This window comes from Sebastes umbrosus, chromosome 10 (assembly GCF_015220745.1).
Source record: "Sebastes umbrosus isolate fSebUmb1 chromosome 10, fSebUmb1.pri, whole genome shotgun sequence".
In the NCBI taxonomy this organism is placed as follows: domain Eukaryota; kingdom Metazoa; phylum Chordata; class Actinopteri; order Perciformes; family Sebastidae; genus Sebastes; species Sebastes umbrosus.
Window position 1 is genome coordinate 25,683,897 of NC_051278.1, and position 26,643 is coordinate 25,710,539.

The 26,643-nt window shown below is 42.7% G+C and overlaps 1 protein-coding gene across 2 annotated transcripts; it reads right to left on the reverse strand.

Annotated features, from left to right (window-relative positions):
- Positions 1 to 544: 544 nt before the first annotated feature.
- On the reverse strand, positions 545 to 23,889 carry efemp1 (EGF containing fibulin extracellular matrix protein 1). 2 transcript variants are annotated; one of them, XM_037783120.1, is made up of 11 exons: positions 23,709 to 23,889; positions 22,999 to 23,111; positions 22,483 to 22,528; positions 22,032 to 22,325; positions 7,065 to 7,187; positions 6,751 to 6,870; positions 5,207 to 5,326; positions 4,958 to 5,077; positions 3,966 to 4,092; positions 3,685 to 3,877; positions 545 to 2,429 (listed from the first exon to the last, which is right to left on the reverse strand). In XM_037783120.1, the coding sequence occupies exons 1-11, from the start codon at positions 23,884 to 23,886 to the stop codon at positions 2,268 to 2,270; spliced, it is 1,596 nt and encodes a 531-aa protein (XP_037639048.1). In that variant the 5' UTR covers positions 23,887 to 23,889; the 3' UTR covers positions 545 to 2,267. The 2 variants fall into 2 exon arrangements, with proteins under 2 accessions (XP_037639048.1, XP_037639049.1); XM_037783121.1 differs by having other exon boundaries at positions 23,698 to 23,883.
- Between the last annotated feature and the right edge of the window lie 2,754 nt (positions 23,890 to 26,643).

Genomic DNA, 26,643 nt, shown 5'->3' on the forward strand with positions numbered 1-26,643 from the left:
GGTTGAATCATGCATGGACAGCAAAAACACAGAGCTCCAATGAGCGGCGAGCTGAAGATGGGGTTAGGGGAACAATGACACATCGTGTATCATCTTACACGTCCCAACGCTGCTCTGACTAAAGCTCTAGACAGCAGGATGATTGAGTAACAACTTACCATAAAACCCCTCCCAACCAATTTTACATCTAAACGTGTGTGTGTGTGTGTGTGTGTGTGTGTGTGTGTGTGAGTGTGCAGGCTTCACATTTGTCCCTCAGCACACATTGACTCAACATACTATATTACTACATCCCCTCTGGATCTCTTTAAATAAGATAGATATGATGGCTGGGGCATCATGTTCACTGCATTTATCATTGTTATATTCAGATGAAATCATCCTTGCGTTTTCCCAAAAGCATTGAAAGAGCAGCGGAGCATTTCACACAACCGCTGCAGTTTCCATTATACTGTATATGAAGTCTTGTTCACTTGTTTTCACACATTTGCTGTTTCTCTCTTGCACACAAGTTGTTGGATATAAAGAAACAGAACAACCTAGCCCCATTTATCCATCATATTTTATTCAACAATATAACTTTTGCTCTTCAGAGTACAATCAATATAAGATACATATGACAAAATATATTTTAAATAGAAGAGAAAAACATTAAGGCATTTCATTGAGGGAAGTCTTGACAGCATGAGTGATAAGATTAGTGTTATTTGTGTTTATACCCCTAAGGCACTATGGCACGATCGCTGCTGAAACCACATAAAAAGATGGATGACTTTCTACACTTGAGGTGGTGACAACATGTTGGTTTTCAATGTGGTTTTCAGTGCTACAGTGTACAGTGTTTCAGCAATAAGCCAGAGCAGACACGCGGAGTCGGGAAAAGGCAAAGCAGGTAGTGAAAGATTTCTCATTCTGCCAAAAAGCATGGTGGCATTGTATTAACACTTTAATAATCCCCTGTGTCACACATGAACCAGCTACAGGGCAAAGCACTGCAATTATGTTTATCACGCAAGCCAGCCCGGTGCCAGTGTGACTTCTTGACTGGGACCGACATTAGAAAGCTCGGCTGCTCCCTCTGGAGAATCGCCGTGGCACCGGTGAGCGGTCAGCGTGTTATGAAAGCCGTCATTTCCTGTGCGTGTTCTCGAGTTAAAAAAAAAAGAAATCTCTGTTATTGCCTCTGTGACCGAGGGCGGCGAGGATGGCATCACAGAAACGCATTAACAGCTCAACCACATCCACCGAACCTGGGGGGAGAGAACAAGCTCCTTCTCACTCTTTCCCTTTCTCTCCCTCTGTGGTTCACACTTTCACTCGCTTGCATGCATAAACAAAGCCAGGCACACACACACACACACACACACACACACATACACAAACATCCACACAGATTTGTTACCTCGGTATGTACATGACTTAACTCCTGCGAGTAAAGTCGACGCGCATCAAGCCTGTTGTCATGCAAAGTTTAGCACTCTCTCAACCAACGGGCTAATTCCCTCCCTTTACACTTCTGAACTTCTCTGGAAATTATTACTCATGAGTAAAACTATACAGAAACATGCACAAACAGCGTGGCGCAGCAGCACTAACCCCTACAACATTTATCAACAGAAGCTCAGTCAATTATTTTTGTATCAAAAAAGCTGCTCATATTGGATATTTGTCACGTACATTTATATAGAAAATATGATTTTTCTCTCTTTCTTACAACAGAGCGCTTCACTGACGCACACACAGGTTATTGTAAGCAGTTCTGGTCTGAAACTAAGTGATAAATGTAGGTAAAGCTGCATCAAAAAAAAATCCATCACAGTTGGGATGTGTGTCCACTAGGCCTCTTTTCCTGTTTGACCAATTTGTTTTTAGTATGGAAGCAGCGAAAGTGAAAATGCTTGCATCCAGTATCTTTCTTGTGTCCACTTCAGGCACTTAAAGTCAAAAAATGTTTCAACTTTAAAGATGGAAAATGTGTTATCGTTAAGTGCTGTTATGCTTGATTCGTCAGGACACTAAAACCCTTCATCACAATGCTTCCCAGCACCTTGAGAGAAAAAGATGCCCAGTGGTCACATTACAGCATGGGCTGGTCTGTCATGAGCTTGCCTATGGGAACTGCTGTGCTGCTGTATGAGTCTGGGACAGCCTATGTTGTATTATATGTATGGAAATGTACAGTATGTTATGCTGATACAGGCATCTGCTGTGTTACACTGCTATGTTTGCTGAACCAGACTTGTGTGGACTGCTGGGGATGGCGGCGCTCAGAAGGCGTAGGGCCCGACTATAATGGTGAGCCGCAGCAGTGAGCTGGAGCGGTAGTTCATGGTCAGATGGTGAGTGACCATCTCCAGGTCCACGACGTACTCCCTGGGGCCTGTCAGAATCTTGGTTAGCACCAGCATGGCGCTCACGTTGCTGGAACGCTGCGCGGAAATATGATGATCAGTCAATACGTAAGCATGTCAATGCAGATTTATCACATATATTTTATAATACAGTTTAACATTGGCGGGATACTAATGACATTCCCACCAGCCTCAGCTGTACTTTGTGTTTACTGCTAATTAGCAAATGTTGGCTTCCAAACAAGCTAAATTAAGATGGTGAACATGATAAACATTATAGCTTCCTGCTAAATATCCCCTTACCAAAAAGTTTATTCAAGTGTGCTATTAGTATACTTCTTTAAAACTTAAAATAAGAGAGTATACTTTCAATTTACTTTTTATGTAATTATTAGAGATATACTTAACAAAAGTATACTTAAGTATACTTGGCTAATACTGACAAGTATACAGACAAGTCTAAGTATACTTGGCTTGTATGTATGCATTGTCATTGTGAGTATAATAACATGCTGATGTCAGCATTTAGCTCAAAGCAGCTCCACAAAAAATGAAGCCATAACATCTCTATCGCCCCCGGTGGCTGGCTGCAGTACAGGTCATAAATCCCGCCCCCGCTTTCTTTGGGACATGGGCCAAACTAAAAAGTAAAAGCACACATCAAATAAATTTTCCCCAAAGATGGTCGCTTTCATTTTTTTTCTGTATGTCAAAATGTTAATTTTTTTGATAAGTTTGGTTTTAATTAGTTAATTAATGCTATAAAAAGGGGTGTGACGTCATGATTGACAGCTGTGATTGACAGCTGCTCTGAGTGAAGTAGTCGCTGCCGAAGGTTCGGGAATTGCACGAGAGAGGAGATGTAACTTTAACTTTCCATAACCGGTACGAGTCTGTGTAATAGATCATGTTTGATCATAAATGTAGTTATTGAGATATTATGGTTAGTTGTTGTGTTTTTCTAGCCAAACGTCTACCGTGGTGCTAACGTAGCAGCTAGGTGGCTCACACTAACAAGCTGCAGCCGTGCTCGGCTTGTGATTGGCTCGGTTGGGTGTGTGGGCGGGACCGCGACACCATGGCTCCAGCTCCCCGATCACTATTGTGCAGACTCAGGCTCCAAATGTGGTTAAAATCTCAAGATGGCAGCCACTGTAGCCAGGATATTTTGGCTTCACTTTTGTACAGTGGGAGGAAGTGGATTTGCATTGACCATCTATGGATACAGTCTATGATTGGGACACTGTAACGGTTGAGCATTTACAATTATCCCCTGTTACACCCTCCCCCAGCTTTTCATGCAACAACGACAAAATAATTCCCATCGACTTACCCGCAGGAAAAATTCTCCTGCCTCATTCCCAGCTTTGATCCTGAAGGTGTTGTGCGTGTTAGCGTACATGTTGGTGGCCTGAATCTGGAAGATGTCCGCTGGCACCGCCCGGTCCGCCTGGATGCTCATGTATTTGTAGACAATTGACGGTGGGAGACCCTGGCACTCGGCCTGAGACCGGCAGATACAGCGACTGCAAACACACAACAATTGAGACAATCTCTGTGAAACCGACCGCGCTAGTGACAGTGAAACAAAAGAACTGGATGGTGTTTACTGACTTTTCAGAGGTTTTGGCGTAAGGCGCCTCGCAGGGGTTTCTGGGATAGCAGCGGAAGCCTCCGTAATAGTTCCAGCACATTTCATCGTCTTGGCAGTTATGGGTCCCCGTCTCACACTCATTTATGTCTTGTGATTGGCAGAGAGACAGTGAGAGAGAGGGAGAGAAAAGTATTGAGTAGTCAAAAATAGCTGGATCAAAATACTAGTATCCCCCACTTCCAAAACACACACAAACTCAACACGCTTCATTTAACAGAGCTGTGAAAACACAGTCAAAGTTCAAGACGTGTACAATTTGGGAACAGTGTTTTAAGGGTTGTAGCTGCATTTCCAGCAGCTGTGGAGGTGAAAAGAAACACAAGAGGGAAGCCTGCAAGTCTGAAGTGGAGGGAAGCCCCCGATGCGACCCCGCACAGGCTTAAACTGCAACTCTTTTCCTGCAGCACCATGAAAATAACCCCATCAAACGTGCCCCAAACCACAGGGCTATTTCTGGCACAGCAACCTGGATTCATCACCATGAGGTCCCTCTGACACAACCGGCCGGATTCATGGTTCCCCCTATAAAGCCTGCACCTGACCGAGGGGGAGAGGAAAAAATAACAGCTCTCCCTTTGAGCGAGCACCGGCGCTTCAAATAAATCCACTTCAAGAAACCAACATCACGCATATAAATTCACAGAGGTGGCTTAGCGGGGCAACACCACGTTGCTGTGTTTGTGTTGCCTAACCTCTGCATTCTTTCCATGACAGTACCGGTTGAGAGTGGCTTTCATTCCCACTTGAGAGGTAGAATAGTGGGTGATAGCAGTAATGATCGAGTTCCTCTTAACAGTTATCTTGAAAGAATTGAGGAAGAGGAGGGAGAGAAGTTGTTGTGTGTGAAAACAGAGAGGGAATAAGATAGATAAATAAGTAAACTAAGAAGGGATAGATAAAAAAAAAAGATTTATGCAAGGAAAAGGGAGAGGAAAAAGGAGGACTGCAGTACCTTGACACACCCTGCTTCCCTGGAGCTGATATCCTTCTGGACACTCACAGGAGTAACTTCCTGGGCTGTTAATACACTGGTACTGACACATGTAGCTGGAGAAGCTGCATTCATCAATGTCTGTACAGAAAATATGCACACAAGCATAGATAACATAGATCATGATGAATAATGTGATGGGTGTTTACAAACATCTGCAGTTATATATCTGTGTATGTACAGTATATGTATGTATGTGTGTGTGTCCACCTTGACAGGAGACCGTGTCCTGTGCCAGCTCATAGCCCTGCTCACACTGGCAGAGGAAGGAGCCAATCAGGTTGTAGCAGTGGTGCTGACAGGGATTCTCCACATCACATTCATTCACATCTGGAACAGAAGCAGATGTTTTATATACATGGATACAATACAGATAATTCTGGTTTGTTAAAACTTGGAACTTATTATTGTAGTTTTGGCCATCATTCCGGTATTAATGGCACTGTACTCACCATGTTGTCGACTAAGGTCTGGGAACTCAGATGTCAGCAGTTAGTACGGTGAGTACAATGATATCATAATGGATAGAAATGATGGCCAACACTATGTAAGTAAGACCCAAGTTTTAATAAACCTGGAATAATACTTTAAAGGGATAATTCAGGAGTTTTGCAGTGGGGTTGTATCAGGTACCAGCAAAACGTATTTTAGCCAACTAAAGGCCCACCTGAAAAATCAGTTAAAGTGTACACAATATGTCTCATGGTTTACCTTGCCACAGCTATACACTCTATGTTTCAGATGGGGAACTGAAACCGTTATCTATACTCTTGCCAAAGCAACCAGATTCCATTGAAAAAACAGTAATTTTACCTCACATACATACTAACCGATCGAGGCAACCCCCGTGTTCTGCGATGTAAAATTACTGTTTTTTTCAATGGAGTCTGGTAGCTTTGGCGAGAGCATAGATGGATAGCTTCGGTTCCCTGTCAGAAAGGGCTGTCTGATGGCAAGGTAAAGCGGTGAAAATATTCTAAATATAGCGTACACTTAAACTGATATTGATTTTTTTTTTTTTAGATGAGCCTTTTTTTTTTAGGTGGCTAAAAATATGTTTTGCTGCCAGCCCCGTCCACAGCAGTACATCTACTGTATTTACTGTAGGTAATACACCGACTATGGATAAGTACCTCATATAACCCCACTTCAAAACATCCAAACTATCCCTTTGAGAAAGAACTAACTGGAAACACATACACATGTTTCAGCATAGCTTGGAGCCAGTCATGGGTTTTGATGGATTTCTAAATGTGTTGCAGCTCTCTATCCCAACACAGCATTTTCAATAACTTCCTATGACTTCCGCAGGAGGTTTGCTGCGTGGGATCAGGTTGCATGCTCAATCTCATGATAGCTCTGAGCTTCCAGGCATAAAAAAACAACAGCTTGTGCACCAATTGTTTTGTTAAAGCTACTCCTGGCCCTAAAATATCTGCATCATGAGAAGAACTAAGGAATGAGAGAAACACAGTGACTCTGGTGAGCTAAACCTGAGCTGACATTCTCTGTCGACCTGACAAAGACTTGATTGAATAACTCTGTTTTATTCATGCATTTTTATTACCTGCACTTGTTCTTTTCTTTGCTATGTTTTATCATGAATACATTTCATTTTCTTTTGCCCTGGTGTGTGGTTTTGTTCTACTTGTACGTGCACTAAAGCAGTAATTATGATTATTATAATACACTCTTTTACAATTCAATGTTGTACACACTAACATGCGAGTAAACATGTCTTTTCAGTGACTTACCAACACAGCTGTGGTTGTTGCTGGCCAACTTGTGACCTACGTTGCACTCGCAGTAGTATGAGCCCTGTGTGTTCACACATCTGTGCATGCAGTGTTGGGTCAGGGCACACTCGTCTCTGTCTGCAGGAAAACAGAAACACACACAGGAGAATCGTGAAAATATTAGCGCTAAGATACATTGCAAAAAAATGATTCTTTAAATCTGATGTTAAAAGATGATACAGCAACATTTTAAGCAGGTTTTTTTTTACCAGTTTTACCAGTTTTAATCGTGTGATAAAGTGAGAGAAGTGTGTTTCGCGTCAACGACTCACCTACACAGTGGTCTCCATTTTTCTGGTAGCCCAGAGGACACTGGCAGGTGTAGGAGCCTCTGGTATTGTAGCACGTCTGTTCGGGGCCACAAGTGTGTCTACCTGTCGCACATTCATCTATGTCTGCAATAAAAAACATGCAGACACAGACACTGAGAGGAAGCTATACGCCAAGTTAATGCCTACTGTACGCAGGAACATGTGGCAGACAAAGCCAAAGCAACATGTCTGGACTATATGCACTCTGTGATCTGTGATGTGTGAACTGCTTTTCCACAGACAGTAAAAACCTGTGATCACCGACACCATCACATCACACACATGGGCATAAACACACGTGTTCCCGCAGAGAGCAGGCGATCAAATAAAGACGGCTTTTATTCAGCAGCTCCGGGTGAAGGGGAAAACACAGATCATATCTTCTGCTAACAGGACAGCTCTTTGAAGGGGGGGAGTGTGTGTGTGTGTGTGTGTGAAAGAGAGAGAGACAGTTCAACTGATAAGTCATGCGCTTCTCTACATCCATCAACCCAAAAGCACACAGATCCACTTTTTATCCCTCACGCCATCATGAATAATAAGTTATATAACATGATGAGTAGTTTGATGTTAGTAAAAGAAGCTTAAGAACACCAGAAAGACGCTACGTTTCCCAAATCAAGTCAACCCTTTTTACAGCATTGTAAATCATCTATACTGTAAACAACTCTGCACATTTATCACTAACCAAATTAAAGGGCCGGTGTGTAGCGTTTAGGGGGATCGATAAGCAGAAATGGAATATAATATTCATAACAATGTTTTCATTAGTGTATAACCACCTGAAACTAAGAATCGTGTTTTCATTAGCTTAGAATGAGCACTTCATATCTACATAGGGAGCAGGTCCTCTTCACAGAGTCCGCCATGTTGCTCCGCCATGTTTCTACAGTAGCACCAACACAGTCTCACGGCAGTTCGTGAAATAGTCACACAATTTAATCTATTTGATTTGGGTATATAGACACGAATTTCCCTTTTTTTCATGATGCCAAGCACGACTTTCAACAAAGTATTTTTCGTGCGTTTTCAACACGTGGCGCATATGTCAATTTCCACTTTACACTTTTCAAAATAAACTACTTAGGTTTAGGAAAATATTAACTTGGTTAGGTTTAGGCAGCAAAACTAGTAGGAAAAGATCGCGGTTTGGGTTAAAATAACACCAGAAGTGCTGTAACTTAAGTATGGAAATTATGTGACAATTAAATCAACTGTGGTTTCACACGGGACACGAACACCGGTCTCCTGGACGAAAGTCACCCATTCACCTCGACCTCCTCCTAACGCGGCGTTCGCCTCCCTCTATACTTCCCGGTTCACAATTACGTGGATTAAATATTAATTGCTTTTGTGCTGACCATCACGCAAAAAAATGTGAAATTCATGTCTATATACACGTATCAATACATTCAATTTCGTGTCTATTTTGCGTACTGCTGCTACTGCGACTGAGCTGGCAGCACAGAACGGCCAATCCAAACACTGGCTCTAGAGAGAGCCTTTCATGTTTTTACGTTACCTGAAGGCCACTGCAGTTCTCCGACACGCTTGTGAAACTGCGGTAACGTGAGCCGCAGAGTGCAAAACCGTGGTATAACGTCAGTCGCTGTCAGACTTCGGTTGCTCCTAAAGTAATGTTATTGTGGTATGGATGGCCTCTGAGCGAGGCGAACGACGTTACAACGGTTTTGCACTCGCCGTTACCTCAGTCTTGGAAAGGAAGGAGTGAGCGGAGGGTGACTTAGTTGGTTACAATCTGCAACCACACCACTGGATGCCGCCAAATCTTACACACTGTACCTTTAATAATACTTAATAAACTTAATAATAAATGTGATTTCAGAAATGCATACTCAAAAGTTAACTACTCAAATATTCAAGTTATGTCCAGATTAAATCAAATAAATGGTACTGTACACACAATCAGTAGTGTAACTGTATACATTTGTGTGTTAAACCTCCAAAAAGTACTTTTTTCCTCTCCAGTTATTAGCGTTATTAAGTGTTCAGCTGAAATGTGAATTTTCCAGCTTGGGCTAAAATACACGACACAGCAGTGGAAAGATTCTTCTTTTTATCTTGATCCGGCAAACACGTTCTCAATTTTGGTTTGTTTGGAGCCAGAGCCTCTTAAAAAATGCTTTTCTCACTATAACCCACCTCGCCCCCTTTTTTTCTGAACTTCCATCTTCCATCTTCCCCCCACACAAATACGCCCATACTGTATACTCTCATCCCTGTGGGCCCACCAGCAGTCCTCTTGGGTGGTCTGACACAACCCATCATATGCAGACAGCCAGTGGGCATCAGTTTAACAGCGTGACAGACAGTTATCCTCAATACCACACGCACACACAAGAAAGGAAGGGGGGGGGGGCTCTTACTGCATTGTTATTTGACACATGCGTAGCGTAACAATAGTCAGAAGACTGGAAAGTTGAACTCTTTGCTGCCTTGACAGACATGATTGTATTGTTCCTCCTGCAGGGTTTAGATGAAATCAGTGCACCTGAGACAAAGATACTCATGGAGCCCCTATTCATAGAGAATTACATATAAAATGTACCAATCGAACCATTAAAATGAGTGCAGGAAAGCCCAACTTGCTGCTGCACAACTATCTCTATTCCCCTGGACATATTTCATGTAATGTGGGCTCAGCTGGAAAGGATCAAGCCCTTCCCTGAGTGCCTCAAATGCCCTATATGCCAGTCTCACAGCCTCCACCATCCAGTGGGGCTGGTGCCGGTGAGAAATTGGCTTGATTTGCTGCTGAAACTAAAAGTCGGACAGAAGGTAAGTTGTCTTCACTCCTTAAAGGGAGGAAAGGGAAGAGGGCTAAATGTGCTCAACCCTACGGGGACGCAGTGATAAGATGGACTCAGTACATTAGGGACAAAAGCAGGGCTTATCTAAAAGGTGCACCTGAGAGACAACAGGTGCGAATTGCATTCAGGGAGGAATGCTCAGACAAGACTTGTTGCTCACTGACCCGCTAAGTACAGGACAAAGATGAAAGCAGTGTTGTTCTGGAAACTCTAACGCTCTGATGTGGCTTAGAAAGGCATCTGGGAAAGTGCATCCGCAACCAGCACCAAGTGTGAGAGAGAAACCGAATGCTTGGATTCCAGCAGTGTCACACTATGGGACCCAACTGCCCCAAAGGCTTCAAGGCTGATTAAAAGCCCTGCGCATCAGAGGGTCTCTGTCACTGTTGGCGGTAGACCTTCAGCATCCAGATTCAGCCTCTTAGGTCAAGAGAGTCTGGATGTGGATGACCCATGTGGTGTGTATGGCCACAGATGATCGTGTCTACAAGGTAACCCCAAAGTTGCGAAAACGTGCCACACTCGCTGCCCGATGACCTATCCTGACGCTATACCCATTCGAGGTCAATGCTTAACCTTAACCATCTCGTGAAGGTTTTGCAACTTGGGGGTTACCTTCTATACATGACCGCAACTGTACGCAAATGCATCCACACTCGACAGGTTTTGTTTTTGTATAATTTGTAGGGATTTGAGTATCAGGTTGCATCTGTCTGGGTGACAATGCCACAACTGTCTAACACCATCCACTCAGTTAATAATACAGTATATTCAGGTTAATACTAGCCAGCAGGTCACTGACACTGTCATACTAAACACAATGAGGTGAGACAACTTCACAAAAACAACACCTATTCATGCTGTAGTCTGAACATGCAGAAAATGACGAGAGAAGACAACAATACAGAAGCCACAATACAGAAATCCTGTATGTATAGCCTACAGTACCAATGAAAAATTTAAATGAATGTCAACAAACAGTTGAAGCCGGGATCAGGGCTGTGAATCACAACCACGCCTACTTACTGGAGGTATTTGATGATTCATTGAGACTGGAAATGCCCTGCCTTCTGGCAATAGATTCAGACAACACAAGTCTGAGAGACTCCTAATTCCTGATAAAATAAAGTCCTCCAGTGTGTTGATGCTGTCATGGTGCCAAGAAGCAGACAACTAAACTGTGATGCCAGTGAAATGGTATAGTTTTAGTGGCAGAAAGTAAAATTTGGCGACTTCTTCAGTTCTTCATACATGTCACCGCACTGATAGTTTAACAAGACTTAAGAGTCTACAGGCCGCTAGCGGTGCTGTACTGAGGCACAGCAACACCCAGCTAAATGCTGACATCAGCATGCTAGCATGCTCAGAATGGCAAGGCTAGCTTGCTGATGTTTAGCAATTGTTTACAATGTTCATCAGTTAACTGTATATAAGAAATGGACATAGTCATCGTGATGTCACCAATTGGTTTGTGGACTGCCGTTGAAGCCTCGAGTTCGGCATTTTGCACGTCGCCATCTTGGTATTTGGCCGTCGCCATCTTGTTTTTTTGCAACCAGAAGTGACACGAGAGGGTGGAGCTAAGCACAACCGAACGCTGAATAAGACATTTTCATGTGACCAAAAATACATTTTCATGAAGTGGAAAGACTGTGAAAGGGTTAAAGTTGTATGATGACAAATACCAGACCAGACAACGCCGTGGTAGCAACCTGTCAATCACAAGCTAGCCACGCCCTAAAGCATACCCTGCTTTATGGTCTATTTGACTCTAAATGGGACCATAATTTACTAAATGAACATCATGCTGTATAGAAGAAGACTTGAAACTAGTGATTGAGACCATAAACTCATGTTTACAATGTTTACTGAGGTAATAAATCAAGTGAGAAGTAGGCTCATTTTCTCATAGACTTCTATACAATCTGAGTTCTTTATGCAACCAGAGGAGTCGCCCCCTGCTGGCTATTAGAAAGAATGCACGTTTAAGGCACTTCAGCATTGGCTTCAATTTTCAGACCCAATGTTTTGAGTCACTAGCCTCCACTGCTCAATAGGTTAGGTTGTCTTTGTTCGATTTTCAGTCTGTTTTTATTTCCGTTCTGCTGTGACTGGTTGATTAGTGAGCAATCCATTAGAGTAAGCAATTATTTCCTTGGACAGGATTAGTAGATCAGATAGGCAGCAGAGTTTGACCAATTGCAGTTGGCACGCTCGACTTCGTTCAGACTGAATTCAAGACAAAATCAAAGCCAGAGCTGGTCCACATATGGCTTCAAGACGTAACAGCTCCTCCTGATAGCAGCATTTGCTCTAGTTCTGGGCCATCATTGGTGACCAGAATTACATCAGGTGCACTTGAAATTACCTGACATGAGTCGGACAACATTTATGCTACTGCCTGGGAGATCCGTGAGGTGTCGCTGGTGCAGGGCAGACATCTGCAGCTGGATCAAGTTCCAACACTCTACATAAGGTGTAGAAACCAACTGTTTGTTTGAAGTAACTGCACATGGCAAACTGTAAATTGTTTAAATGTGAACAATGCAGCGATGCTTCCTAAGAAGTTGTGTGTACGGAAAAGTCATAGTCATCCTCGCTCCCTTAAAGAAAGCTTGGAGAGCTCTAAATGAAAGCATATGTGTTGAATGCAATCCAAAGGTTCATTCACGGGAATATCTTGTGGTGACTGCTACTTTGTCACTAAACCTTTAAGACGCTGCCAATACAAAGTTCCACAGAAGTTTGTGTGTGCGTGCGTACGAGTGTGTGTGTGTAGGTGGGGTGGGAGGGCATCCCACACTGGCTGGCTCTGAGGTCCCATAAAGCCTCTACAGCTTACCACATGCAGTACAGTCCATATAGTTTACACAGGAAAACAGCTTTTACCATCAAATGTGATGATGTGTTGCGTGTGGGGAGAAGTGACTCTGTTCTCTGAGGTCAGATTTTTTTTCATAATTTATTTAACACAGCTTACAAGTTTCCTCTGCGAGCGAGCCTGCTGTAACATCACAGGGAAAGATAAGGCCGTCCAGCATGAGAGGGGAAGATGTGGAAGGAAAGAATGAGGAGAAAGGGTGGAGGCTTTTTTTTTTTTTTTTTTAAACAAAAAAGGGCTTTTTAAGATTTGAAGTTAGATTTACGGCCGTGTGTGCATATGTGATGTCAGAGTTAAAAACTCCTTGCTTTTCAGGGAGATTAATTCTAAATGCCTTGTGGGAGTTGGGGGAGTAACGGGGATGGCGGCAGCTCAAAGAATGTGAGAGTGTGTGTGTGTAATGGACGAGTGGGTGGGTGTGCATCAGAGGTCCTGTTTTAGGTGCTTGAACATTAAATGGCCTTTTTTACAATGTTTTACAGAGCGGAGTGATACACTATGCAGCGTGTTAGTGCGTGCATATGGATGAGAAAGAAACAGCATATGTGTCCAAAACGGGGACTAAAAATCTATTTGGCCAGAATTCAGAACAATGTGTTATTTGCTCCAGATTCAAACTGACATGATAGGGCTTGTTGTAATTATCACTTGAGAGCATTTAGTCTTGTTTTCACTGAACCACTGCAGTGGAAAGCAGGAGCTGTTCCAGAGAACAGTTGGAGCCGTCCTGCTGTTGGACAGCATCTCTGTTTCCCTCTGATTATTGGATAATTCAATCTTTGGGAAAGCAGGGGGCAAGATGTGCAATGTTAATAGCCCATAAAATTTCACAACGTCAAATTTATTAGCATGTCATTCACCAGCCCCTGAGTGTTTGGTTTTCAAACATCATAATATCACCTCTTCCTGGCAAACGCCGCGCCGCATGTTGTTTCATTTGTGTTTAATTCTCTCTGCAATGCAGCTATCTATCACCGGCTCAAACACGACCTCAGGACAAATGGGAGTGGTAGTGTTTCCCCTTCAAAGCAAGTCCAAACACAAAGCAGATAAGAAATCAAAGGATTCGAGACACTCTAACCGTTTATTCCATGTATTTCCATCCGTATTAGGGCATGAAATATTTCCATGCTCTCGCTATTCGCACCACTCCCAAGATTCCCCCTCTCATCGCTCTCATTGTTCAGGAGGAACAGGAGTTTTAGTCACACTGACACTTAGTAACTGATTTGTGAGTTTGTTCCACACTTCTTCTAAAGGTCGGGCAGAGTCTTGACATTCTTGAAAATCCGTCCAGTGTGCCAGCTACATTCCCGGCTGATAATAATCCTTCCTGTTACTCTGAAAATGCCTAGAAAAAAAGAAGTGCTGAGCATGTCTCCTGCTATTCAGTGTGAAGACAATCACTCTGCCCACCTGGCATGTCACTATGTAGCCATTTACGGCCTTTAAAGGTCATTTTTATGTAGAAGAATATTTTTAAAAAAAAAATACATCTACAGAGCTTTTAGAAAGGTGCCCAATAAAAATATGAATTTTCCTAAAACAAAAGAACACAATTTTGGCGGCTCCAAAATGAATGTTTTGTTTATCTCTGTGAAAGTTATCTGACGTTTGGTTCCCACTTCTAACCAGGCTTGTGAGCCAGAAGCATAACAATGGTATCACGGTATCACGTGGTATCGCTGTGTCGTCAGCGATCAAGTTGCCAGTTAGTGTGGAAAAAAACTGTCTGAGTTTGACGTCAAGTGGCTGGCACCGACTTGTTGTGAAGTGACTGCAATGGAACGGGGGGAGGGAGAATGTGACATCTAGTGGCTCAAGGTTATCAATAGCACCTTTAAAACATCTTTGTGGCTTGGAAGGAACCTGAAAATGTGGTCAAAATAAAAAAGTGTGATAATGTGAATCAAAGGGGAAACAGTGTGAGTAACACGAACCCTGCCATCGCATGCGTGTGTCACCCAGCTGAGCGCAACAGTGATTTATAGCAGCCCCGTGTCCCTTTCCATCATGAGGTAAACGGAAAGAGCAACACATGTAAGCACATCAGAGGAGGAAGCAGCTGGCCACTGGACAGGCACCGACCTCAGGGAGAATAATAACAACAACATTAAGCACTCGCGCTGAGGAGGCACGGCAAAGCTGCTTCCCCCCCACCCCCCTGTCGCTCCTCTCTGCCATCGTTGATGTGTCGGCAGCGAGGAGCCAGCAGCGAAACCACAAGCAATAACAGCACACTGTACAGCAACACTGCACAGGCCAAATGAGGGGCTGCCTGCATGACACACAGTCATTCTCTGACATTTATATTAAAGGGCCAGTATGTAACAATTAGGGGGATCTATTGGCAGAAATGGAGTTTGATGTTTTCTTTAGTGTATAATCACCTGTTAATAAGAATTGTTGTGTTTTCGTTAGCTTAGAAAGAGACGTTTATATCTGCATAGTGAGTGGGATCTCTCTCCACGGAGTCCTCCATGTTCCTACAGTAGCCCAGAACGGACAAACCAAACACTGTTAACTTTTCCTGCTTGGGCCGGAGTCGATAACATTACTCACTCCCGTCGCCGCCGCCGCTCTCTCTCTCTTGCTTCATCACTCACTTCCCATATACACACACATTCTACATACTGACTCTGCTCTAACTGGCAGGGCCATACGCGTTTTCACGTCGGCCACCGTAGCTCTCCAACACGCTTGGCACACGGGAGAGGCTTCAGTTGGTTGCAATCTCCTCACCTCACCGCTAGATACCGCCGGATCCTACACACTGGACCTTTAAGATTCCTAATGTAATGAGTAGTTTTTTCGTTTTAGGATGTTATTGCCCAAGTTATATCAATCATAGCTGTTTTACTCTTGATTTCTTGGATTCTAATATCAAGAGATTAAAAACTGTTTGTTGCCATAGAGATACTGAAGTCAAAATACATCCAGCAATTAAAAGAGCATTCAAGAATTGGAAACTTCTTTATCAGCAACTGAGGAGTTGCAACATCCACAGGTTTTCTGGCACAGTTTGCAAATGGAAAGTGAGTTATGAAAGCCAGAAATCTCAGCATCTCATGTTGATTCACTAGTACTGACTTTGAAACATGACGAGTACTGCATGTTTGAGGCAGATACTGACATCAATAAGTAGTTTGAACATCTGGTAATGGTGATGATTTATCAGCCGATATTCCTTTTTTTAATTTTTTTAACATAAACACAGGTATTAGGTCATAAACCACTGAGATGTTCCAACATTGTCATCCCTAGAAAGCATCTACCATTCAAAGGCTCAAAGATGCAACACTGGTTGTTACAGCTGAAACTGCAGCGTAACAGGTTCAATGAGTTTGGGCAGTAAAATCATAGAGGACGATCGCATTGTGAAGACGCACTGACGCAGGACGGTGCAAATCATCAGTCTGAGAACAGGTGGAAGACAAAGAGCTTAGTTGGTAATAGGAGGGTTCAACAGGCACAAAGGTGTGCCTCAGGTGTCTTTTTGTTTGAGTAACCCTAAACAAAGTGGGTCTGCTTGTGTTTGATCCCACTTCCTCGACAAAATCAGAATGTTTTAATTTAACATCCTGTATATCCCGTATCATATTCACCTCAGTGTTCCTTCCCTGTGCAACAACCTTTTCCAAATGTGTGTTGCTTATCTCTGATGGATGTTTGGGAGAAACAAACACTAACAGGATAACATCTGAAGGAATTTCCTGAAAAACTGTAATCGCTCTCCATGTGTATCCTCACATCTTTTTACATTGTCTGTGGCTGAGCAAAGACTATGCAAGGCTTGTTTCTTCAAGTGCAAAATGTCAGAATGAGATGACAACAAGTGGAGCTGTAAAGTATAAACTGTAAAAGGTCAAATGGTGCGGCAGCGTCATGTTCCTGCTCTCTCTCTCTCTCTCTCTTTCTGCTTGTTCCGCTCCCTGCATTCCTGCTCCTCGCAGATCGATCCGATGCTTATCTGTCAAAAGGTGGTGAGTAATTCCTACCATCACAAAAGATGGGAGCAAACGGAAAAAACAACCAGCGCTGACATTCCAGAGATATTCCTCCCAAGTGCATTGCATCTGTGTGGAAAAATGTTATTGCATGCGCTCGGCCTTGTTTCGGAAAAGTACACAAGTTCTCTGTCACACAGGGATTAACGGCCTTAATAGAGCATAGTTAGGAAAGATTTCCAGCCGCTGCAGGTGAAGAGAGTCCAGACGTAGCTGGAATCAGTCAGGCATGTAGGTGGCAATGTGGCCTGCGTGACCTCAGGAAACCAGACAGGTAAACAGGAGTGGCGTGCCCTTTCATGTCCCATACTGCAGCGCATGAGTATCCAATTTAGACATGAAATATAAGTATGTAAACTTGGGAGGAGAATATCAGAAAGTGTAAAACATGATCTCTTTGGCCAACATTATATGCCTGAAGCCACTGAAAGTAAGTAAGTTCTGAGTACTCTCAATGTTCAACTGTAAATGAGGATCATAAAATAGCTGCTTTCCAATTTTCATCAGATTTAACGGCTGATTCGACCGCATTTGATGGACAACCTTCATTTCTAGCAGGAAGTGATCTCACCTCTGCCGCAAATAAGAGTTAATATGCATACATAAGACTACAACAAGCCACTTGTAGGCATCTCCCAGCGGTAAACACAGTCAGTATGTGTGCGTATGTTTGGAGGGTGGGAGGGGGGGGCGAGGGGAGGTCATGGAAATGCGAGGCATCATTAAGCTGTCACACATACAGTAAAGGTTCATAGTGTCTCTGTGTGGCCGGGCTGGTGAAGGGCGCCAACTTCCCCCTATGTGTCACTGCAACAACACACACTTAGGCTCGGGTTCACACTCAGGGCCGAATGGCTTTATTGCCCATCTGCAAAAATGGGAACGAACATTAAAGCTACACATGAAAGGAAAAATATCAGGGTGAAGTGTTTTGTATCATTTGTGGTTTGCTTTGCTTTTAATCAGCATAAAGTAGAGCGCATTTAAAGCTTCAGTAGGCAGAATGTTTTTGGCATCATTGGGCAAAGATTCCATAAAAACCTTTCAGCATATTGTAATTCAAGTGTTCTGAGAGAAAACTAGACTTCTGCACCTCATCATGGCTCTGTTTTCAGGCTTTAAAAAATCTAGCCCGTGACGGGAGACTTTGGCCAATCACAGGTCATTTCAGAGCGAGAGCGTTCCTATTGGCTGTTCATTCAACGGAGGCAGCTGTCAATCACTCTCGAACTCTGATCGAACGGTCAAAATAGGCAGTACTGATCAAATATGAATCAATATTGTGTTACTGTAATGTCTATTTCTTGCCGCAAATGTGACACAGAGGCACATGATTTGTTTCAGGTTACCTGTCTCATGCACTACTGTCAGGATATAGTGACCGTTTTATAAAAATAACTATTTTAAAATCATATTTGCTCCAATCTTGCCTACTGCTGCCTTAAGAGAAGCTATTTTGTTTTATTTTATTTTTAACAATTTAAAGGTGCAGTGTATAGAATCTGGCAGCATCTAGTGGTGAGGTTGCAGATTGCAACCAACTGAAACTTTTCCCGTGTGCCAAGCATGTAGAAGAACTACGATAGTCGACGCAAAAAGTTGAAAACGAATGGCCCGATCTAGAGCCAGGGTTTGGTTTGTCCTTTCTGAGCTACTGTAGAAACATGGCTGCCGGCTCTGTATCTATATGTAGATATAAACTGGTAATTCTAAGGTAACGAAAACACAACAATTCTTATTTTCGGGTGATTATACTGTAAAGAAAACGTACTTATTACATTCCATTTCTGCCAATAGATCCCCCTAAATGTTAAACACTGGTCCTTTAAGTTGTTCTTTGGAAAATTGGCTTCATTTTTTTTTCCAGGGCATTTGGATGATCTCTCTACTATTCGACACACACTCAGCAGTAAGTCACCGAAACGACTCAGCAGCAGCAGCAGCAGCACAACCCATGACGTCGGTACAACCTGGCTCGGTCGGTGCTCCGGCACTTCTGTGGTTATTCAGTCAGTGTCAGCCTTTCATCTTCCCCTTTGCCCTACCTGACTCGGCACTCTGGGTTTCCTCCACAGAGTGGTGAGTTAGCAGGGAAGGAGCCTGATGTAAGCGCTATTTGATACATTGAGGTTTCCCCCCGTTGAAAGTTAATGGGAATTCCTTCGCTAGCAAGATATGTAGCTGTGCAAAACAGCCACTGTGGAACAAAAAAAAACAAAAAAGACAACTCTGCGTCCAAGAACAATTGGCTCATTGTAGCGAGTTAAAGGTAATGACAGAGAAACCAGAGACTGATGTAAACACAGATTATATCACTCCACCAACAGGAGTGTACGCCTGCGAGACGGCACGAGACGCCTTCCAGTTAAAACTCCAGTCATTTCACAGCAATAACACTGACAGCAACAGCCTATCTTTGTTTAGCCCATGCACTGAAACGGCATGCCAGCAGAATGAATAAGTATTATACCTATGCCAGCTCGCTTATGTGGTTACTTTAGCTGATATGTTGCCATGTTTTACACTCTAATAAAACCTAATTGGGTTCCAATTCAGAGAAACACATAAAGCACCTCACACATATCTGTGCCCCAGGTGTAAAATCAAATTTGTTACTTTCACTGGAGCTCTGTGACCGCAAGCCCTCACCACACAGCCACTCACCACATGCCTCTGCCTACTGGCAAGAAGGAGCTCCTAACCGCCGAACACATGTAATTTACGGTAATGCACTTTGCCTTACATTACATTTATACAGCTAACCCTACATATCCACACTCCCGATCTCTCACAGACCAAGACAGATGGCAAAGTTAAAGTGGTTACAAGTGATTCTCTCTCTCTCAGGTGCAGCTATGAACATCTGGCACAAAGCAACAAAGGGCACTGGTGTGTGTGTGTGTTAGTGAGACAAAGAATGAATCTTTAAACCCCTCCCCATTTGTAAAGATCAAAGAGTCTCGCCCCAAACACAGGATCACACACACACGATCTTGCCAAGCTACCAAAAATCTCAAGCTGGTCACGGCCCAGGGAATATCTGGTATAAAGGCTATACATGAGCACACAGAGCTTGCCACAGTATAATAAAAAAAATCTCCTTGATTTGCCCCTGAAGCAGAGGACTTCAACACCCAGAACAATTTCTTATATATATATATATATATTTATTTTTTTTTATAAGAAGCTGAACTCCGGCCAAAAACATCATGCTGCGAGCGACCGAAGAGTTTAGAAAACATGACATCACAGCGAGAAAAAGCGAGAAGCTTGCAACACATCTGGCAGCTACGCATGGTTTAGCTGCTGATGACTGTCAGACAGATGGATGAAGAGTTCACCTTTGGAGCTCTGCTTATTGAGGCTCTAAAGTCGTTAGCAAGTAATTATCAAATACCTACAGTACGAAGCCCTGCGAGAGACACATTCAGACACATTCTTCCATGCAGCAGCACTGGATCTGGCCAACAAAAGCATACTACTGATATTTAGGGGGGGAAAAAAACTCTTCTCAATATCGACATTTAAGGTGCAAAGTGTAAGATCTGGCCAGAATTTTAGTTTAAGACAACAGAATGTGAAGAGGTTACTGTGTTGATGTTATGTTGACGGTATAAAGACGTCTGTGTACGTTTTGATAGTTTGTTTATTAGATTAAATGGCAGAAATTATAAAAACGACTTGTATTATTGTTTCATCCTCCCCTCAACCAGGCGACTACTTCGCGTAGATTTAGCTTTAGCAATTTGCATTCAGCCAGCACAAAGCCCTGCGCCGCCTTGCCAGATCAGCCTGTACTTTCTGTTGCTGCCGTTACACAGGTTAGACCCAGTGCCAACCAGAGGTGTAAGAAAATATCAATACACATGAGTATCACAATATGATGTGTTGTGAGACTGTGATACTATTGATTTTTAATTAACCTCTTAAAAATCTGACGTGCTGCTGTCGCACCCAGCCGCTATTCAATCTATTGGTACCAGCCATGTCATACTAGCTTGTCACAAAGGAGGCTAAATAACGCTCGAAGGTTAGGCTAAATTTTGGCAAGTAAAACTGGCACGGCCCTTTTCAAAGGGGTCCCTTGACCTCCGACCTCAAGATATCTGAATGAAAATGGGTTCTATGGGTACCCACCTTTACAAACATGCCCACTTTATGCTAATACCATGCAGTTTGGGGCAAAAAACAATGCAGTTGTATTCATGCAGTGCAAATGTGTTATTTTTGCCTATTCTAAAATGGTGCATTTCTGGTGTGATCTTACTATGACAGTTTTCCTAAAATTAGATAAAAAAATAAAAAATTGCGATACATCGCCTTGCCTAAAGTATCGCAATATATTGAATCGTTACCCCTGTATCTTGATACGTATCGTATTGCCAGATTCTTGCCAATACAGCTAACTGTTAACTGAAGGTCCGTCTCCCAGAGCTCCCCTTCGTGGGGAGAACGAAGGGGGGAGTCGTTTTCTTGTTTCTGCCACTTTGGGTTAATCCGACATACAAACTATCAAAACCTACACAGTTAGTGACACAGTAAACACACAAATGGCTTACGTAAACTATAGGCCAACGTCACACATGAAGATTATAAAATAGCAGTGTTATTTTGACCGTCTCTTGGCCGCAGTTTTGATGAATTTTGCGTATTCTTTCCCTGCTGTTAGTTAGTAGTTGGCTTTTCTTTTTTAATACCGTATGACTGTAAATTTAGGTTGTATGGACCCAGTAGTAGAGGTGAAATGCTGACCCTTATTTATTTGGAGCACATGGCCAGATCTTACACATTGCACCTTTAATTCTGCCAGTAAACTGCAGTACAAAGCAGTCAGTACAGTGTGATTTTAATCTGCACCCACATTTTTAGTGTGTAATCTGTCTCATGAGGGCCAAAAGTGAAATCTTTCATATTCCTGGAAGATGAAATAACGTTTCTATGCAGAGATCGTGGCAGGCTTCCCTTTTGCACTTCTACACCATATTTTGTGGTTACACCTCCTCTCCTGCTGACAGAGTCTAATTTCTCTCCTGAGGAGCTTGTCAACAGCACTTGCTGAGATAAGAGGATCCGTCTCCATGTGTTGGTGTAAAGCCGCAAGAAATGAAAGGCTAGTTTTTCAAGTTGCTTTGATGGTGATGGTGTTTTGTATCCTGTCTTATAGCTGAACAGAGAGGAGGAGGAGGAGAGCATGGGCAGCTGATCTTACCTCTGCAGAGGTTCTGCTCATCTGCAGTGTATCCAGGTGAACAGCGGATGGTCCGGCTGGATTGAGAACCACCCTGGTTGCCTGAAGTCCACGGGGACAGAGGCTGGCTCGGTGGGACAACAGGGGCAACAGGGAGGGGAGGGACAGGGTCCGGCAACGGCAGTGGCACCTGCTCGCCCTCCTTACTGATGATGATGACGGCGCTCTTGGGGAGGCAGAGGTATCCACCAAAGTGGTTGATACACTGCATCCCTCCTTTGCAGGCATCGTCTAACAAGGCACACTCGTCGATGTCTGACAGGACAAGAAAGACATTAGATACGGCATTTTACTGTGCTGGAATTATTTCAATTGGGTAAAAGGACAACCTGATATTACACTTCGATGAAAATACATGAAATATAAATACAAAAAGCTGTACAGATATGTAAGGGAATTTATCATTTCTCACCTCTGCACTGCTCTCTGACTCTGTCATACTCATACCCTTCTGTGCACTGTGAAGGACAGATAATGATTACCATGAAATATGTGTATACACATTTATGAATATATATATATACGGTATATTTGTTTTATGAACTTGTCCTACAATTTTACCACTTCTATTATTATTGATATGTGATGTGATGTTCTGTTTTAGCAGTTACCATATTTGTTTTACTCTATCTGCTTTTATTGTCTGATCTGTTTTAACAGTTACTACCATATCTTTGACTTTATTTATCTGCTTTTATTGTCTTGTGAAGCACTTTGTAACATCTGTTTTGAGAAGTGCTATATAAATAAATGTATTATTATTATTATTATGAAATTATACATATTGTAGTGTCCTTTCATGTAATATCATAAGATAATAAAAAACATGAGAACCTGAGATCTCCATCATGCAAAATGAAACAGTATCTCCAAACATGCCAGGTTGTGTTAAACTTATACACAGAAAAACAAGAGATGTCCCACTTACTGTGTAGACTGGCTCCTCGGCCTCCTGAGAAAGGACATGCGTGAAAACCGCACAAAGACACACGCAGATCCCCAGCATGTCGACCACACGTCGGAGCAGCAGCAGCAGCAGCACTGTAACGAGATGCAGAGGAGCCAAATGGATAAGAGAGCGTGCGAGATCATTTTTTCTGCTTGACAAGCCTACAAGTTTTAATAGCAGCTATTACATCACTGATGGCATTGCTTAACGAGTCCCAACATCTCCCCGCTGCTGGCGTGATGTTTATGTTGGCACAGATCCAGCTAAATCTGCGACTTCGACTACTAAGTGAAGTGTTTTGTTTTTTTTCTGCTGTTTTTTCTCCAAAAGGATTAGTGCGTAATACGCGTAAAAGATCGTGCGTAAACATGCCCATCCTGTGTCAGTCAGCGTCTCAGGGAAAATGAACCGAGTTGATCAGCCATGCAGAGCTCGAGTTGATTAAAAAAATCTGGATTTGCACAAACACATTTTCCAATTTAACAAGCTGTGCAATCAAATGCTATTCTGCTGGATCGTTCAAAGACACTTGTTAATGGACAATTCTCTCTGAAACAAGCAAATACATCAGAAAACAAGTGCACATTTTCCACTTGTTTCAACATTCCCACTCCTGTAACTCATTGTTATCTGATCAGACTACTGTATATGCAGTAGCTTTGTCATCCCGTGACTTACCTGCAATTTACCTGCGGATCTCCAACTCTCCAGGCGTGCTGACGGAAACGTCTCCGGTTTGATGTTTTTGCTGCAAATCCGAGTGTGCTGTGCGCGTAGCAGGCTGAGGATGCAGTGGATGTTGAATGGTTGTCGGGAGTTGCAAGCAACACTTGTGATGATGAACATGCGGCTCGTATAGTATGACATGCTGGGGGCGGTGTACCGGGCAGGTTGAGCTCCGGGTTTCTCTCTCTCACCGGGGAGCAGTAAACCATCAGCAGGCTACACTGGCTCCCTCTATAGACTGATGACTAGTGATCATAATAATAAAAAAAAGGTGATCATCATAAGAAAAGGCTATCAATGGAAAACTATAAGCTCAGAATGACTCCTTACTCATTATTATATTGCTGCACAGAACAATTGTTCCTATCAGTCTATAAGAAACCAAATTAAACAGGTTACCACTGTATCTCTGTGTTGGCTCCCATTAAACATGAAGCACCTATATGTTATTGCTGTAATAAAACACATTATAGATTATTCTATTAAGCTTTAATAAAAATCTGTCTGTGTTCTTTTAACAACGCCATAGGACGTTTTAAGTGATATTTGCTTATTTTTGTATGATTTAAATAGTTTTCTAGGAGGAAATCTGGAGCCATACCCGTTTAAAGGGGTCCTATTATGCTTTTGTGCTTTTTGTGTTCTGTCTTTTTTTGTGCATGTAAAAGGTCTGCAAAGTTACAAAGCCCAAAATCCACGACAAATGGAGTTACTCTCCCCCCACAGAAACACTGCTCCTGAACTGCCTGAAATGCCCTTGTTTGACGTCCCGCCTGTTCTTCTGTAATGTGGTGATGTCACCAAGTAACACATTTGCATAATACATGCATAGCAGCTAGATTGGCACGCCCTCGAACAAAGCTAGTTAGTGCGGAGCTGGAACAGAGTCCAAAGAGTTTGGGTACGTTGACCTATCACAACAGAGTGGGCAAGCTTACCAATCAGAGCAGACTGGGCTTTTTTTTTTGGGGGGGGGGGGGGGGAGCTCAAACAGAGCGTTTCAGACAGAGGGTGAAAAGAGGTGCTGCAGCACAGCCGCTATGAGAAAAATAAAGTGTTTTTTTAAACATTAAAGCATGTAAACATGTTCTAGTAGAAACCCAAAACACAAGTATGAACCTGAAAATAAGCATGATAGGTCCTCTTTAATTTGTATAGGCCTACACCATTTCTGTATGTTATTTTAAGAATGAGCCTCCAGAACTTTTGGGGGTTGTAACATGCAGACCCTGTCATGCTGTGAGGGATATGTACAGTATGTGTGTGCAGCAGGTGTTAAAATCAAGTCATGTGTTGAAGACCTCTGTCAGCAACCACTACATTAGCCTCTAATACATTTCATGGTGTTTACAAGATGCCTGCGCTTCAGGAACATCTGCTGGAATTGGCATGGCTTCCTGGATTTCCCGTGGGTGAAGAGACAGCAAGTTATTGTGCGTTTGTGTGTGCGTACGCATGTGTGGTGTGCCAACAGGCTGCTGATATGAGTGGATAGAAATGGACTTGGCACCACCTCCTTTAATGCTGACCTTCTGACCTTTCCTCACAGGGTGTGGATGACAAGAGGAGTAGATAGATTCTGCGTGGTGTGATACCCTTCAGGTGCTGAGTCAAACTCAGACTTTACCTGGCAAAAATCAGATTCTTCTCTTCCAAGACACAAACCCAGTATTTCATCTTTAATGTATTTAACATGTAATCAGTGAGAGTTTACCAGATTAAACACATTAAAACTGAGAATTTAAGAGCAGAGTTCCAGGTCCTGCATTATAGTGATATTCAGTTCTGCTCACATGATGACTGAATGAACCAGAATATGGCACAGGAAATAGGCAAATAAATAACTTTCACAAACATGGATGACCCAAAAAATGACTGCACAAAGGCTCGACTCTTCACTAAAAGTTTATTTTACTTGGCAAGCTATTCAACAGATGCACACAAATGGCAGAGACATTGAGATAAAGCACTTGATTAATCAAAGAAGTTTATAGAGATTAATAGAAGATTTTATCCAAGACTGATGAAAGAAGAGGATGAGAGAACATTCCCCTTGGTCCTATTCCTCTCTGGAACCAAATGAGACAAGTCATGCTTGCAAATCAGAGGCGAGGCGTAGGTGTGTGTGTGTGCGTGCATGCATGTGTGCGTGTTTGCATGTGCGTCTCCCCGGTGTACTTCTAGGTGTGAGAAAGTCTCTACAGAAATGTTATTGAAGTCAAAGCAGATGATCCTTCTCACACTGATTTCACAAAAGCACTGATCTAACTGAAACAGTACATTTGAACATCTGTACAAAAATGCAGTTAAATGTATTAAAACAGTAAGTGTACAGAAAAGTTAACCTGAAAGAAAACACGCTAACATATGACCTCAAAAAAACAGGCAACCCATTTGGACTTAAGTGAACAAGAGGGGGAACATAATACACCAGATTGCATCAACATATATTTAAATGTAAAAGGAATAGATTAGACCTTAACACAATACTGCTTTGAATTTCACAACATTTCTATGATCATTTTTACCTAATCCCCCAGCCCACAATGGTGACTAATATGCACACACTCTGGGGCAGGTGTGTAAAGTATATTGCTGAGAATCTGTTCATTATCACTGTTTAACAGTCCTAAGAGCAAAAATACAAATTGAAAACTCATATACAAAGGGCTAATACACTAATGAATTACATTTTTCGGAGCATGCAGCACTATGTGACGTCTCTTTTGATGCTGAAGGCAATGCATCAGGTACTGTTGGCTATAGAGCATCAGCCAATCAGTTCCTGATGCAGTATCATCCACATCACAAAGGTCTTCCTTCACCCCAACATCCGTGCACGGGCAACAAAGGCTCAGTAGTTCACAACACATTTTGATCCTTCTGCAAGATCTCTTA

Coding starts and splice junctions, on each gene's coding strand:
- efemp1 (XM_037783120.1), bottom strand. CDS start 23,886: ATGTCATACTATACGAGCCGCATGTTCATCATCACAAGTGTTGCTTGC. Junction 5,327..6,750: donor CAACAACCACAGCTGTGTTG/GTAAGTCACTGA, acceptor CTTCTGTTCCAG/ATGTGAATGAATGTGATGTG. Junction 5,078..5,206: donor GGACACGGTCTCCTGTCAAG/GTGGACACACAC, acceptor TTTTCTGTACAG/ACATTGATGAATGCAGCTTC.